Raw genomic sequence first — 17,742 nt, forward strand, 5'->3', positions numbered from 1 at the left:
CCTCTCTCTTACTACTTAGCTTTCTGTAGGATTAGAATATTGTGTTTTATACCAAGATTGCTTTCTGTGGTAGCGAAAATGTAATATATTGAATAGTCTTGTTTTGTCACATCCAGTCAGCATTTCCTGAGTCAAACAAGATCTAGATTTGGGAGTCATCAGCACATCGGTGGTTTCTAAAGCTAAGGGTTGAGATCCCCCAAGGGAGAGTACAGAGCGTGACATGAGAAGAGAAACAAGAGACAAAAGCATGCTGACCATGGTGTTGGGCACAAATGACTTTGTCAGTAACAAAAATCATGATAGCAGTAGTTTACACAAGTGAAGGGATATTTTGTGAGGAAAAATCAACAAGGAGTTTTCAGGTAGACAATTGTAGGGTTGATACAGCTGCTCAAAAGTAAGGCATCGGCTCTCTTTAGCTTCCTGCTCCTGTTCTTAGTATGTGGCTTTCATCTTAAGAGCCAGAATTTTTTGAAACCGAAGGGAGGGAGAAAAAGATGAAATTGGTGTCTAAATAGGGATACCTTCCAATTCTTTCTCTCTTGCCTCCGTTCTTAAAATTTAGTTATACATGTAGAAATTCTGTATACCTAGAATTTCGCTCCCTCCCTTCTTTTCTCCTTACTTTTCCAGTGATTTTTCTCTCTTCCCAAAGACCTCTTTGCTGAAAACATTAGTTGCCTTTGATTTCGGCCAATTGGGATGATCCCAAAGTTCTGTCATACCATTTAGCATAAAATCCAAATTTCTTTCTTTTTATACTAATCCACTTTTTGGTTGCTCTCAACTTACTGTTCCTTGAAAATATCTTATTATTTTCATCCGTCTGTATTTTCCCTTTGTGGAATGTCTTTCTTTCTCAGTGAATTCCTTCTTTCTTCAGGCCCTAGCTAAATGTCACCCCTTTTACAATGCATTTCCTGACATTGTTTTGTTTCTTTGCAGAAATGCTTCTTCTTTGACCTGACGTTATTTTGAATATATCTTTAGTTTTCTTGTATCATATTATATTACGTTATTATTTGCTTATGTCTGTCCCCTCCACTAACATTTGAACTCTTTAAGGGCAGTGAAACGATGTATTCGCTTTTTTATCCTTGAAACTGAGCAGAATGCTTGACAATTGTAGTTCCTTGGTAGATGGTTGAACTGATTTCTTAACTCATTTCTTAAATGAGAAAGACTGTTTTCTCTTACTAGATGTGAAGTTGTGATATATAATATATTCCATTTCAAAATTTCCTATAGTTTTTTTTTTTTTAACTTCTGGGATTGGTGTTGGAAGTTTGATATATCAGTATTATAAAGATTGTTATATTATTGGGGCGCCTGGGTGGCTCAGTTGGTTAAGCGACTGCCTTAGGCTCAGGTCATGATCCTGGAGTCCCTGGATCGAGTCCCGCATCGGGCTCCCTGCTCGGCGGGGAGTCTGCTTCTCCCTCTGACCCTCCCCCCTCTCATGTGCTCTCTCTCTCTCTCATTCTCTCTGTCTCAAATAAATAAATAAAAAAAAAAAAAAAAAAAGATTGTTATATTATTAATAAGTTTTTAGTTTATTTCATTTCTGACATAGAAGCATAGCCATACCATTTCAAAAATTTTATTTGTTTTAATTTATTTCATTTGTGTATTATTCTCTAATTAGGCAAATTTAATTCCTCATTTTAGGGATCTGGAAGTAGAAGGAAAAAAATCAATAAGTATTTTTTAGAATAACAGAAATGTTAAGCCTAGACGATAGCCAGATAGTTATCTAGTTAACTGAACTGTACAGTTCAGCCATCTAAAAATAATCACTTTCTAGAGAAGCATAGTTTTAATTATTAGAATAATCCGTTTTTTTATTTACTTGAAAAAAGTTAAGTTGAATTGTTGATACTTGATGAGAATGCATGGACTATGTTTTGGAATTTATGGGGTAATTTTCTCTGAAGATCAGTGATTCTGAGTATTGCTTCTTTATGTTAATTCTTCGTAGCAGATGGTTTTCATAGGTTCTGCTGGGGAAAACTTTGCAATTATTTATTCCTCAGCATTTCTTTATTAGCTGATAATCTTTCTAACAGAAAGTAAAATACCCTTTCTTTGTCATAAGTTATTGCTTACCAAAGGAAGTAGAATAATCTTTTTTCTGTTATAAATTACTGTTGCTGGCAATCTGCAAATATAGGAGTGATATCAAACACCCTGTTTGAGACCATGCGTCTGTTAAATCATTGTTTCTAAGTGAGTGCCTTGGCTTTTTGATGTGCCCTGAACTATGTAGTTCTAAACAATAATTTGATAATAGCAGCAGTGGCTCTTTCTAAAATTATACCTCTCCATGGTATTGCCTTTCAAGAGCTGTTAAAAGAGCTCCTCTCCCTGCCTTGTACTGACCCCTCTGCCTTCTTGGTTTGTGCTTTGTCAAAAAGTCAGGATTTAGGTGTTGCCTCTGTGTTTTGATCTGGTTTACAGACGCCTCCATTTTCACATCCCCCTTTTCAAGGCAGTTTAGGTCTGTCTGCTAGCTAAATGCGTGTTGGTGATTCCATAATGTATGGAACATTTGTTAATATCTAAAGTTCCTTTTATTCATTGAGAAGCCTGAGTTTTTCTGTGTTGAAGAAATTTAAGAAATTCTACTCTTTCTGTGTATCTTATGTCTATTTGAGAAAGCTGAGAGGAAAATATTGTAAAAACCATGAAAGTGAAGTGAATATACTGATTAGAATGTCACCTATTGTATTTTGGTATTAACAAACAATAAAGAATACTGTGTGGATGAGCCAGTGGTTAGTGTAGACTTAATCTCAGCTCAGATAACCAACAGTTGATGTAGCAGTTTCTGAGAGTTCCCTTTTCTGTCTTAGCTGAATTGCTTTTAGAAGACCTCTTAAGTATACGTAATATTTCTCATTCCTTACGGAGGCCTCTCTGTATAGGAATTTCTGTCAGTTATGCATTGCTGAACTCTTACTAATTTATACGTGACTACGTATGTATATTGCTACTTTTTACAAAGTTTTTGTGTTAAAATCCTTATAGTTGATGGACGATGTGTGCATTTAAAGAATGCTATGTGTTATCAATGTAAGAAGGAAGGGTTAACTGTTAGTGGTTTTAGTTTGGTTTATATGGTGCAGGTACTAGAATCGTTGTATGTTATGTGGTAATTACAGTATTTTTAGTGAGAAATTAATCACATAAGAATCTTAAATTAAAAAAACCATACCTTTGAATAGGGTAGGACTAAATGGTGATGGATTTAATTTTCTAAAATGCAGCATCATTTTTAGATTTCTCTATGTAATCGTAAAAAGATTGGAAGTGTAAAGCCATTAAAAACAGTATGATGCTTCCATATTTCTTTTTTTTTTTTTAAGATTTTATTTTATTTATTTGACACAGAGAGAGAGAGAGAGAGACAGCTAGAGAGGGAACACAAGCAGGGAGAGTGAGAGAGGGAGAAGCAGGCTTCCCGCCGAGGGGGGAGCCCGATGCGGGGCTCGATCCCAGGACCCTGGGATCATGACCTGAGCCGAAGGCAGACGCTTAATGACTGAGGCACCCAGGCGCCCCCATATTTCATTTTTATTTTTGATTTATTTTGATTTATTTTGATTTAAATATAAAGTAGCACATTGTGAGAAAAAAATTTGCAAACTAGAAGCTTGGGGGTAAAAATGATACAGAGGATTTGTTTTTTCCTTAATTAACTAGGCCCAGAGGATAATAACTAAAAAATGAATAATATATAGCGAATAAAATTTTATTCAATATTCATGCAATATAATATTCAATATTTGATATAATGAACAATATTTGTAGGTGTTATTTTTTGAATGTTCTCTGAAATTTAAAATAGTCTCAATGTGTAAATAGAATTATCACAGAAAGGACTTTTTTTTTCTTTTTACAGTGGGGTGGCTTTATTTTATTTGCGGTTAATTGGTAGAATTTTATTACTAAATGTGGGTGCTGGAATTTAATGGAACCACTGTTGGCCAAGTCTGGAACTCAGTGCACCTACTTGTTCACATCAGAGCTTGCTGTTCAGCTGGGTCAGCAATTCTCAGACTTTTGAGTCTCAGGATCCTTTTTTACCCTTCAGACTTTTTGAAGATCCCAGAGACCTTTTGTTGTTGTGAGTTATTAGCTGTTGATATTTACCACATGAGAAATTAAAACATAAATATAAAAATGTTGGTATATTAATTCATTTTAAAATAACACTAATATTTTAAAATCACTCTTTTACTAACCATATTTTCCAAGTCAAAAAAATGTGAGAAAAGTGTCCTTAATTTTACAAATTTGCACAGTTCTTTAATGTCTGGCTTACTAGAAAACAGCTAGATTCTCCTTATCTTCTTTGTTCAGTCTGTCGCCATATCACATGTCATGTAACCTCTGGAAAATTCGACTGTTCGCTTGTGAGAGGAGAGTGAAAAGGTAAATGACATCTTAGTGTTACTATAAAAATAATTTTGATGTCATTGACCTCCTAAAGGGTCTCATGGGCCACCCCCCCCCGCCCTGTGTGTCTCCAGACCACATGTTGAGAACTGCTCAGCTAAGAGTGTAAGCATTTATGTTAAAGGTTAAGAATGCCCTAATGTAAAACTTCCTTGGAAAAGAACATAGCCTGTGTGTACTATGTGTATAGTATTTCTAATCAGATTTTAGGTTTTCTGAAGCACATCTGTAAAGTCAAATTTCCTAATCAGAATGTTAATGCTTTTGTTCTAATCCTTCCCATAAGAACAATACCAGACCCGAAAAACGGAATGAAACAACATATTATTTCTTTTAATAATAATGTTTAACTATCGCCCAACTCTAAGGAACTCAAGTACTTCAATACCTGGCACAAAGTACTAAGCAGTCTTTAAGAGTGCTTGTTAGACCTCCTGATGTTGTTCTGTGACTTAAATTAATGAATGTTTTGTCACTTAAATGGAAGGCTGAAATATAAAATGAAGTGTTTAATAAAATCAATTTTAGGAGACTAAGGGTGAGATTGTATTTTCAAGTAGTATATGAATTTTCTATTTTTGCCCATTCTTCAGGTTTCTTGGGGAAAGATATACTTGTCTTGAAGATGAGGGGTGCTAATAAGCAGCCCTGAAAATTAGTGATAACGGAAATTATCAGAACTAACTTTCATAAATTCACAATGGATGGCTCTTTATAGTAGTCTCACAAAGAATTTTAAAACAGTTCAAATTGGGTGCAGTGTAAGTTGATAGTTGAAACTTCACTGGATATAAGACCAAATACAAAGCTTGTTCCTGCTTCTGAGTTGGTTTACATTCATGGAATTCAGTAGCCAAGTACTTTGATCAAGAGGCATCGGTAATAATGTAACACCTCATTACTCTTCCTTCTAAACCTTCTTTCTGCTTTTCTCTTCTCTTTCACCCTCTTTTCCTTCATATCTCCCTCCATAAATCCTCTCCCTGGTGGTCTTGCCTCCCATATTCATATTGGCTGTGGTGGTTTTGTTTTGTTTTTGCTTGGGGTACTCCCTAGCTCCTGTTTGTTAGTTGCAATGTTTCCTAACTCCTAACAATTTAATTTTGTTTGTTCAGTGTTAGAAAACTGCCCAGACTTTCCTGGGAAATGAAATTCTAGTTTGACCTTTACAGTGTTTGCTTTACGTTCTTGATTTTTTAAGAAAAATTATAACTCTTGATTTTATACTTCAGGTGACATGAAATTGGTGTTGAAATACATTATTAATACTTACCTAAGAAGTATACTCATTGATTCATAGAACAGTATGTATCTTAAAGAGTCATTTAGGGTTATCCTTTTTTATCCCCCGACGATTTATGCTGAGTCATATTTTAAGGTAAAATTATGTTGCATGATAAAGCTGAAGTATTTTTGTTCAAATTGTAGACTAAGTGTTAAATTTACTCGGTAAAATGTAATGCTGTTTATGGAATTTAGCCATCATGAGTAAGGTAGAGATACATCATTTTGAGACACTTTGAAACCATTAAAGGAAGTTTTTGAGAAAACTGAAACAGTTTTTGTCCCTTTGCTGATCTTTCTCATGGTGTTATTATAGAAACTCAAAGGTATGTTATGTAAATAGCTTGATTGAATGTGCACGTTAGGTACACGGTAATTCTCCTGGCAATGAGTTGGCTTATATGAAATAGAGCAGAGCAGATTTACTTATGCATGCCTTTCCTCATCTGTGAGAAATTGTGTGTGAATAATTATAAATTTCATGTCATGCTTAATAGAGATAGTTTGATAAGAGGAGATTTGAAGGTTGGGTAAAAATTGAAGCTGGCAGCTTGGATGGCAGAACTACAGTAGAAATTTTTGAAATGCAGCTTTAGAAGAGCTCGAAGTGAGGCAGGGTAAATTGTACCTTTGAATAAGTCTGTTCCTTGTGTTAGTGAGGTGTGCTGGGAAGGCCAGGGAACCCACACACATAAGGCCCAGAGTCCTAAGGTATACTTAGCTTTATTTCTAGGAGCTCCGGAATTAAGCTAATAGTTAATAAGAGTAGTGGTACACCTGTATAATTTTCAATATTTGGGAAATGTTTAAGAAATATTTGCTCAGTGAGTTAATACATGGATTAAATAAATGTAGTCTAAATCATTTTCCAGTTCAAGATTTTGTTTGTGGTCCCAGAAAAATTTAAAAAATGAGCATTTTATTCCTGGTTGTAAAAATAGCATGTAAAACTAGCATAACAATTTGGAAAAGTTTAAAAAGTATAAAAATGAAAGTAGAAATCACCTGTGCTTCCAGTAATCTGTTAGCTTTCTGGTTTTTCCTTCCAGTATCTTTTCGTATGTGTGTTTAATGATTCATAGAAACATTTTATTTTAAAAGTAATGTATGGTTGTTGTAAACAACAAAATTGATCACATCAGACTTACAAGAAGTAAAAACTAGAAGTTTGTCCTTCACAATTTATCTCCACAGGTAGTAAAAGTCTATGTTATATTCCACAGTGTGGGTATAATATAATTGGTTTTGTTAGTCTGGAGTTGATGAATGTTTAGGTGGTTCCCATTTGGTTTCTTTTTCTTTTTCTTTTCTTTTCTTTCTTTTTTTTTTTTTTTTACTGTTACCAACAACAGCTTCAATATAGTTGTATGCATGTTTTTAAAAGGTTAGGGCAGTTTTCCTCCAAAAATGTCCCAATTCACATTTCTCCAACAAGATTTTAACTCACAGCTTTGTTAGTCTAGGCTAATTAATTAACCTTTAAATTGTAAATATCCTTTTGGCACTACACTAAAACTTGACCAGTGGTAGTTTCTTAAAGTTGCAGTATAGAGTTAGAAGCCATACGGAAAAACCTTTTCCTATTCTCTCTTATATTAAAATCCATTATACTTTATTTACCTGTGCATTTTTTTTTTTTAAGATTTTATTTATTTGACAGAGAGAGAGAAAGCATAAGTAGGCAGAGAGGCAGGCACAGGGAGAGGGAGAAGCAGACTCCCCACTGAGCAGGGAGCCCGATGCGGGGTGCGGGGTTTGATCCCAGGGCCCTGGGACCACGACCTGAGCCTAAGGCAGCCGCTTAACCGACTGAGCCACCCAGGTGCCCCTTACCTGTGCATGGATTTATAAACACATGCCTTGGTCACTTGGAAAATACTGGTTTACTGAATTAGATTTTCAATTATTGCTATATTTATTACCTAAAATTAAGTCATAATAGTTAATGTCACCACAGTTTATTGGAAAAGGTATTGTATTTTTCTCTTTTTAGTATTGGGAAGCTTTCAAAGGTCATCCTGGCAGATATGAATTTAGCCAAAATCTGATTTTTATGTGAAAGCTTAAATTTTATTATTGGTAACAAATAGGAACAAGTAAATTAGTTCACTTTTACTTAAAGTAACAGACTCTCTTTGTTCATTTTTGAGAATGCCTTTTATTTATTTTTTTTGCTTCATTGCACTGTTGAATAAAAGAGGTGAAAGTGGATACCCTTGTCTTGTTCCCAGTCATAAATGGAAAGCATTCATTTTTTCACCGTTAATATGATGTTAGTTGTGAGTTTCTCATAGAGGCCCTTTACCAGGTTGAAGAAGTTACCTTGAATTCCAGATTTGCTGAGAGTTAATGTCACACATGCTTTTTCAGTATCTATTAAGATGATGTCATGGTTTTTCATATTTATTCTGTTACTGTGGTGAATTGCATTGGTGGATATTTGGATGTTAACATAAACTTGCATTCCTGGGTTAAATTATCCTTGATCATGGTGTCTTGTCCACCCTTAATCCATAATGTCCCACCCTGTGCATAAGGATGTAGTGGATATTCTGTAAGCATTCATTGAATTACTTAAGACAGTGAAAGTTCTTAAATGATTTTGTTTTTGGAAACCTTTGAAAACATTTGAATAAATCAGTCATTTTTTTTTTTTAAAGATTTTATTTATTTATTTGTCAGACACAGAGAGAGAGTGTGCACAAGCAGGGGGTGGGGCAGAGGAAGAAGCAGATTCCCTGCTGAGCAAGGAGCCTGATGTGGGACTCGATCCGAGGACCCCAGGATTGTGATCTGAGCCGAAGGCAGATGCACTTAACCCGACTGAGCCACCCAGGTGTCCCTAAATCAGTCATTTAATTAACCAAAGTATATTGCTGCCTTATTGAGAGGTCATTTCACAACAACTTCAATTATTAGGAATACAGATAGTGACTCAGAAGGAAGTCAAAAAGCCCTCTGACAGTCCTTTCATGGAAGAACCTCAGAACCTGTTTATTTTTACATTCCATATATAGTTCTAACAAGCTTGATGATCTGGTTTGCTTGCATCCTACAGATCAGAAGCAATAAACTAAAGAGTAGAAGTGAGTTATTAGAGATTGCTAAATTAACAGCATGAAAATTAACTTTCAGTGGTAGAGTGGGGAAAACAAGACATTGTGGAAATAATTTTAAAAACTTAGTAGCTGAGAAGTTTTAATGTCTTAATTGCAGCTCCAGGTTCTTAATAGCATAATAAAAGCAGTGTATAGCACAATAAAAGTAGTATTTCAGAGTTGGAATAAACTTTCGTGAGCTTCTCATTCACTATTTCTGAACTTTTTTTTTTTTTTTTCTACATGTGTGAGGGGTAGATCTGACACATGGATGCAAGACAGGCTCTGATAAGAGTGGCTTACACTAAAATAGTGATACCCTGTGATGAAGGGAAGTACAGTGTGTGTGTGTTTGTGTGTGTGTTTGTGTGTGTGATGGGATGTGCAGACATACACACATGGAGGGGTTGGACGGGAATCTCTTTCTGGGGAAGGGGATCATGTATGGAGTTTGAACTTGTCCCCTTTTCCCCACCCGCACCATGATTTATTATCTTGCCTTCCCATCCCCAGATGTCCTGCTGCCTCACTCATTCACATTTGAGGAAAACTGGTCTTATCCAAACTACTAATGTTATGGAGAAGCAAACTGAAATGTATTTAAAAAAGAATAGGACAGTTTAGAAAAGAATAAGAAAGTTTTATCTTGAGAGAGTCTTTTCCCTTTTTTTTTTTTTTTAAAGATTTTATTTACTTATTTGACAGAGAGAGACACAGCGAGAGAGGGAACACAAGCAGGGGGAGTGGGAGAGGGAGAAGCAGGCTTCCCGCTGAGCAGGGAGCCCGATGCGGGGCTCGATCCCAGGACCCCGGGATCATGACCTGAGCCAAAGGCAGATGCTTAATGACTGAGCCACCCAGGCGCCCAAGTCTTTTCCCTTCTAAAATTACTAAAAACAAACTAGCAAGCAGGAAGAAAAAATCACTTGGAAGTAAAAGTGAGACATTGAAGATGGAAGAAGTTTACTTTGTACAAATGAATAAATAAATATATTGTTAAGATAAATTGATCACTGATGATATGTTAGTTTATTGTGAAACTCTTAGTTCTAAAAATCAAATACAGATGATTTCTGTGCATTTAGATTTCATATTTGGAGTTCGTATTATTTTATATTATCATATAATAAATTACTTAGTATTTAGTGGCATAGTGCAAGAGATTTCCTTATCTCCCAATTTCCATGGGCCAGGACTCCAGGGATGGGTGAACTGGGTCTTCTGTTGAGGGTTTTGCCAGGCTGTAATCAAGGTGTAAACTTGGACTAGAGTCTGGCTTGAGGCTCAGAGTCCTTGCTCACTGGTTATTTCCAGAGTTCAGTTCCTTACGACTATGGGATTGAGGCCCTCAGTTCCTAGAGCCTGCCCACCATTCCAGGGCATGTGGCATCTTCTATGACAGGACAGTTTGCTTCTTAAAAATCAACAAGAGAGCTTCTCTGCTGCTTTGAATATCTTTGACTTTTAGACCCTCTTTTTTAAAGGGCTTACCTGTTAGGTCAGGCCCACTGATGGGGCCTTAATTACATCACCTTTGACACATAACGTAACCTAATCACAAGAGTGGAATCTGGGGTCTTAACCTGCGCTCACGGGGAGGGAGTTGTATGGCGTGTGTATACCAGAGGACGGGAATCTTGGAGGGTGATGCTAGCATTATGCCTGCCTCAGACTTACTCAAGAGAGGAGCGACTTCTTTGTTAAAAAAAAAAAAAAATTGAATCTTTCTGGTGCAGCAAGCGTTTCTGTAGGCCGTGGAAATATGAGGCTAAAAGGCCCCGTTCCTGGCTCTGGTGAGGTGTTGGAGACCAACACGGAAGCACTGTCTGCGACGTCGTTCGGTAATGCAGCTGCAGGACAGGTGTAACCAGGCTGACCTGTGAACATGAAAAAGGTACAGGGAGGGAGAAGGTTGGCTCAGGAAAAGTTCATTGTGTGTATGGAAGAAGTGCAAATACTGCTGCACTTCTTAAAAAGACAAAAATATTTCTTAAATTGCTTACTAATTTTTAGGAAGAAAAGTTGGATATTTAAGATGAGGAAATGATTAAAATCCTTTTTTTTCCCCCCAGATGGTATACCTCAAGTTTACTATTTTGGCCCTTGTGGTAAATACAACGCCATGGTGCTCGAACTGCTGGGACCTAGTTTGGAAGATTTGTTTGATTTATGTGACAGGACGTTTTCTCTTAAGACAGTTCTCATGATCGCTATCCAGCTGGTAAGTCAAGCAGAAGGTTCTGAAACTGTTTGAACGGTTGTATGGTTCTTTTGGTCACACATTCATATTGAAAGTTTCAAGTTTTGTGATGTTACCTTTACAGAACATTTGATCTAATGAAGTTTCTATTAGGTTGCATAGAACTTAAAATAACTGAGCCAGCTGTTTTTTATTTGGGTGAAAGAATTAATACCTTACTGCTTTAAGATCAGAATGTTCTCAAGTTTGAGAATTGTTTCTAGCCCTGTTTTCATACAGAAGATGAATGCTTAGAAAAGAGAACCCTCAGAAACATGGATTTATAATGTTAGTAATAAATTTCAATGGCCTAGAAAAAGAAGAAACAATGAGGGAGTCATAAAATATTTAAATTTCAGGAAACCAATGGGGAAACAACTTAGAGGATGATTTAAGGCAGTTTTGAAATCTCTGCCAATAGTATTTTGCAAAATCTTAAAGTTGTTTTTCTCCATTGACTCATTAATTCCACCTCTACAGATATATCCAGGGGAACTCTTCACATACACTTAAAGTTTTTTGTGCAAGGATGTTTATCATAACATGGGAAACAACCCAAATATAGAGAAATTACAGCATTAGTTGAGTAAATTATTAATAGCCATAAAATAATATGTAGCCATTAAAAAGTGTGTATTAAAAGAATGTCCTATAACCTGGAAAATGCTCAACATATATCATTAATGAAAAATATGGGTCATAGAAATACTGTATATTATGATCCAGAATTTGTTAACAAACGAAAATGGCCTAAGTGACTGTATGTGTACATTGTGTTGTCAACCCTTATTATGGTTAAATGAAGCAATTTTGTTTTCTTGTTTGTAATGTCCTATGTTGTGATGTTTTGTACAATGAACATTATTTGAGAATGTGTAAAAGAATTGGTGAAAATGTACTATATTAAAATTAAAGTGGTCTTCCAAAATTTTCTGGTTTTAAGATCTTTTAAAATGTTTAATACCTAAGGAAAGATATAAGTAAGTTATAAAAAGGAAAAAGAAAGATATCCTGAAGGGTACTGTGTTGTTTTTATTTAACAGTTTAGATTGTAAGTTTCTTTAATATAACTGTAACAGTTGCTCGATGATTGAATTGATAAGGAAGAACAAATGGTGACTTTATGAATATGTCTCTTTATATGTCTCAGTTCAAGACTTGGTATTAGTAAATAAAGCTTTTTGATTGTCTGAGGTGGCATCATCTGTAAGTGCTGTCTGAATCCGGCTCACTGGTATGAAAGGAATTCATGAAATTCAAATACTTTCTTTTATAAGTGACCATTACAGTGAAAGCAAAGACCTTTGGTCATAATTGGATATATTTTTAAGAAACTATAGACTGATTATTATGTTACTTTTAAAGGGCTGAAACAGTTTCTAATTATTTTCTTCTTTATGTTGTTTATGAGAATTTTGTCGTGTCTCTATCGTGCTTTTTTATGCTAGTGACAGCCTAAAATAAAATTTTCTTTCTTTCTTGTCTTTTTTTCTTTTTTTTTGTGAATCAAGATCTCTCGCATGGAATATGTCCACTCAAAGAACTTGATATACAGAGATGTAAAGCCTGAGAACTTCTTAATAGGACGACCAGGAAACAAAACCCAGCAAGTTATTCATATTATAGATTTTGGTTTGGCAAAGGAATATATTGATCCGGAGACAAAGAAACACATACCATACAGAGAACACAAGAGCCTTACAGGAACAGCTAGATATATGAGCATAAACACACATTTAGGAAAAGGTATGTGTACCTTTCATAAGTGCAGAAATTTGAATTCAGTAACTATGCTAACAGTGTGAGTTTTTATTTGTTATTATGGTTCAATTTTGGTTGGTTACAGTTGCTTCTGTTGTAATCTTTATTAATCACATCTAGCTAGAGTTTACTTTGATTTATATTTAATACAATTCTTTTAAAATAAGTTGCTCTAGAGTAAATGAATGACAGATATCCTCATATTCACTCTGTCCTTTGTTTTATATGACAACTTGAAATGTTCAACTTTGATACAGTTAGGCTGATACCTATGATTTTAATTGAAAGGTATGAGAGAATACTTAATTTTTTAACTGCATTTAGTGTGTGTGAAGATTTTTGAGACTGTGGCTTTTTGATACAGCCATTTTTTGACATGTACATTTAATGCTGGGAGTACATACATTAGTGGTTTTGTTTACTCTGTAGTAACTATATAATTTTGGGCAAATTATTTAACTTTTTAAAGGGGGTTCCTTATAAAATAGTATCAACCTCACAGGGTTTCTTACAGCTCTTTTTTTTTTTTTTCCCCTGTCCAGGATCCATTCTAGGAACATATATTTCATTTATTTGTCACATCTCTTTAGTCTCTTTTTATCTGGAGCACTCCTTTACCTTTCTTTTTTTTTTTGGATCCTTTACCTTTCTTCATGGTTCATGACCTTCATATTTTTGTGGAGTACCTATGGGCTATTTTGTAGAATATCTTCAATTTGAGTCTGTCTCATAATTTCTTCATGATTATATTTGTGCATTTGTAGCACAAAATCACAAGTGATATGTTGTCAGTGCATCATGTCAGGAGGCATAGGATGTCAACTGGTTGCATGTAGTTTTGATCCCTTGCTTAGTGTAGTGTCTGCTAAGTTCCTCCACCTACAGGTTTTCTATTTTCCCTTTGCAATTCAAGAATATTTTGTAAGTGGATTTGTGAGATTATGTGAATAAAAATATGTTGTTCCTCATCAAATTTTACCCACTAGATTTAGTTAGCATCCATTGATGATTTTCTAATTCATCATTCCTTGTGTATTTATCAATAATCTAATGTAAGCAGAAGCTTTTTCTTCTTTTCCCATTTATTGACTAAAGTCAGTTTGGACTCATGGATTCTTACTGAAAGTAGTATAGTTTATTACTGTCATTATTTATTTTGATACGTTGTCCTAGATTTGGCCATTGGTTCCTCCATCAAGCTGGCTGCTCTGTCCTTTTGGCTTATTCTCATGATTCTTTGAGAACTTTACTTTCTGGAGCTACAAGTTGTTCCAGATTCATCTTGTAGTTTCTCTGCCCTAGCCCAGAAACAGACATTTCTCCAAGTTTCCCTGGGTCCTTTTATTGGATAATGTTATGTAGAAAGCAAGATTTGGGCACTGGGTGTACTCACTGCTACTGGTGTGTTACTGCTTCTAGGCCCCTTCTGCAGCAGAACTACGAAATGCATATGTGTATGTGAATCACATGTCCACACATATATACACATGCAAATTCCATATGTACACATATATTAATACTATCTCCTAAGAATCATGAGTTGATTATGATACTTTTAATTTCATTCTAAGACCACAAAGTAGTATTCCCGTTTCCATATGTGTAATTCCCTTCTCTTCTCTGTTTATGTTTTTCTTTGCCAACAGTGAGAAATCTGGCTACCACTACTCTATTTACTCATTGTTAGAAGCCTAAGATCCTCAGAATGTCATTTCAGAATTGGTAACTAATAGCAGTATGTAAAGCAAGCCTACTAGAATTGACAGTATTTATAATTCTTATTTTTTTGAAAAGTTCATTTTTTAAAATGAAATAAAATTTACATTGAGTAAAGTTTACAACATTTGAGTATGTAATTTGTGATTTTTTGACATATGTACACATGTGGGTAGCCCACAACCCTGTCAAGATTTACATTATCATCCCCTAGATTTCATTCTTGCTTTCTCCCCACTTTCTCCAAAAGTAACCATTGATGTGATTTCTATCACCATAGATTAATTTTGCTGATTCTGTTACTTCATATAAATGGAATCATCTGGCTTCTTTTGCTCAGTATGAGATTATTGTTTGTTTTTCAAGAATCGGTAATTTGTTTTTGATTTTTTTTTCTTTTTCTTTTTTAGAGAAGGGGGAGGGGTAGTGGGAGAAGGGGAGAGAGTGAGAGAATCTTAAGCAGGCTCCACACCCAGCACGGAGCCTGACGTGGGGCTTGATCTCATGACTCCGAGATTATGACCTGAGCTGAGATCATGACCTGAGCCGAGATCAAGAGTTGGACAGGACACTCAACTGACTGAGCCACCCAGGGGCCCCAGTAATTTGTTTCTTTTTAAGGCTCAGTAGTATTCCATTGCACAAATACACCACACAAGTTTTTATTTATTCTAATGTTGACGAACATTTTGATTATTAACAGTGTTTTACTATTAGGAATTTTTAAATCTTTCAGTGGGCATATGTGTTTAGTTCTTTTGGGTAAATACCTAAAATTGGAATTGCTGTTGGGTTATATGGTAGGTATTGTTTAACTTCATAGAAAACTGCCCATCAGTGCCCCAAAGCATTCTTAACCATTTTCTGTTTCCACCAGCAGCGAATGAGAGTTGTCTGTTTCACAGTCTTGACAACATTTGGAGTTGTCATTCTTTTTCATTCTAGCTGTTGTAGTAGATATGTAGTAGTTTCTCTTCTGAGCACTGTTACTTGTGCTTATTGACCATTTGTATATCTTTTATGACATGTGTGTCATTTAATTGTTGATTTGTAGAAATTCTTTATATATTCTGGATATAAATTCTTTCCCAAATATATGTACTGTGAATAGATTCTTCTAGTCTGTGGCTTACCTACTCATTTTCTTAGTGGTGTCAATAGATGTGCAAAAGTTGTAAATATTTGTGAAATCAATTATTTATCAGTTTTTTTGTTTTATGATTACTACTTTTTGAATCCTAAGAAATCTTTGTCCCCAGGAGATGAAAGACGTTTTATGTTTTCTTCTACCATCTACAATTAATTTTTATATGGTGTGAATTAGGGATTGAGGTTCTTTTTATGATACCATATTCTTTCCCATTGAGTTACATCTTTGCTTTTCTAAAAAAATCAGTTCTAGGTTATGTTTATAGTAGTTGATTCTTAAGTCTTAAACCATGGTCAGTTTTCATATCGGAGAAAGTCAAGCTTTATTTTCTGCTTTTAGATTCCATCCCTGACATCTCACTCACAAGGAAGAATAGACAGAAATGTAAACCAGTCAGTACTTACCCATCATCACTGCTTAAGCGTACCTTGCAGTGTAGTCACTTTTTGTTCAAGACCTTAGCAGTCATCTCACCCAGGCTTCAACTCCTGGTCATAGCTTCTTCTCTGACCATTCTTTCCAGACTTACCTGCTATATATGGCATGTCCGTGCTTCTTCCTCTCAGTCAGAACTAAGAGCACTTGCTCACTAATAGCATTTTCCCTGACAGCTCCTGATAGTAGAGCCATGGTATTTTTTCTCCTCAGTTGTCTGAAACACCTGAAAAATGTAAATCTGCCTTACTTTAAGAAAAGTAAGTTTCAAATATCTAAAATTAGTTGCATTCAGGTAGTGTTTGTGGGGGGAGTGCCTTTCAATAGCAAACTTTCATGATAGATTTAAAATTAGATTGAGTAGATACACAACTTTCAGGATTGTGTCTTCTGTTAAAATCAGGCATACCTGTATTTATATGAACAGTGTCTGTGAGAGATTTTCATTTCATGGTAGTTGTTAACAGACTATTTCATAACAACTAACAAAGGTTCGCCACCATTTTATTGTGAGACATGAAGTCACGACTTCCTTATGGCCCGATGTTTTTTTATCTGAACAATGGTAAATGTAACAGCATTCTATTTGTAGAAATGGCAAAGCGAATCTGATACGTTTGTCCTTGTTAGGAAAAGCCTTCAGAGCTTGGGAAATGGCATTTAACTGTTTCAGTAATCTCTTTTTGCTCCTTTTTCAGGAAGAAAACAAACAAACAAAACATTTCTTTGGCAAGTATTGCAAAGAACAAAAGCTGTAATCCTTACTTTCTCCTATTTACAGAAGCCCTGCTTCTCAATTTTTATGTAGTACTTGGGAAGTAGATGGGCAGTATTAACAGAGAGAAAGTTTGTTTCCCAGATTACATGATTTCCTGTTTTTTAAGAAATTAAGAGTAAGCTAAAGTCACGTGAGTTTAAGTGGTGAAGAGTTTAAGCATTTTTATAAGTGAGGTGGCTGTGAACATGGGCTTATTAGTGATGTTTTGAGTTTAAAGCAGCTTTATGAGGAGTTAGGAACAGATAGAAAAGAAAAAGTAGTGAAAATGGGATCTTTTAGTGGTGATTTTATTTTGCGTATATATTTTTTCCTTTCCGCTTTGCCTGGACTTTGGTGATTACTCTTTTAAGAGGAATTAAAGCCTTCTTATTCATTCATTTACTCTTGTGCATTCAAGGACTTTCTACACACATGAGCATTTCAAAAGAGAATTTGGCCAGACAGACCTTTGTGCAGGTTTGTAAGTATTTTTCTTTTGTGGAGATTGTGCACTGTATTGGATTTAAAAAAGAAAAAGCTAGAAGAATAGTGTAAAATCACAGTGTGGATTTTAGCCCCTTTATTCCTGTGGTATATATATATCTGTTGATGTTCACTGGACGATTAATGTTAAGGCAGATGTCGTGATTCATTTGTGTACCTCTTATAACTTCTTAAGTCACTGTTCAAGGTGAAATCTTACTAAAGCTGTGTGTGACGTGGATTTCTGTGGTCTGCTGTAGTGGAAGCCTTCTTTTATTATGTTGAAATATTATTTTAAACTGTATCTGCTTGAGTGTCCTATTTTTAATATCTTTTTCAAGACTTTTTTTTTTTTTTG

At 35.2% G+C, this 17,742-nt stretch overlaps 1 protein-coding gene across 5 annotated transcripts in view; it reads left to right on the forward strand.

The window, feature by feature from the left end:
- Positions 1 to 17,742, forward strand: part of CSNK1G3 (casein kinase 1 gamma 3) — a 109,807-nt gene that overhangs the window by 53,518 nt on the left and 38,547 nt on the right. For all 5 annotated transcript variants that reach the window (XM_044917123.1, XM_021702206.2, XM_021702209.2 and 2 more), the window contains exons 5-6: positions 10,916 to 11,064; positions 12,594 to 12,828. In XM_044917123.1, coding sequence (XP_044773058.1) covers positions 10,916 to 11,064; positions 12,594 to 12,828 — 384 coding nt within the window. The remainder of the gene's footprint in view (positions 1 to 10,915; positions 11,065 to 12,593; positions 12,829 to 17,742) is intronic.

This window comes from Neomonachus schauinslandi, chromosome 7, assembly GCF_002201575.2.
Source record: "Neomonachus schauinslandi chromosome 7, ASM220157v2, whole genome shotgun sequence".
Taxonomy (NCBI): Eukaryota; Metazoa; Chordata; class Mammalia; order Carnivora; family Phocidae; genus Neomonachus; species Neomonachus schauinslandi.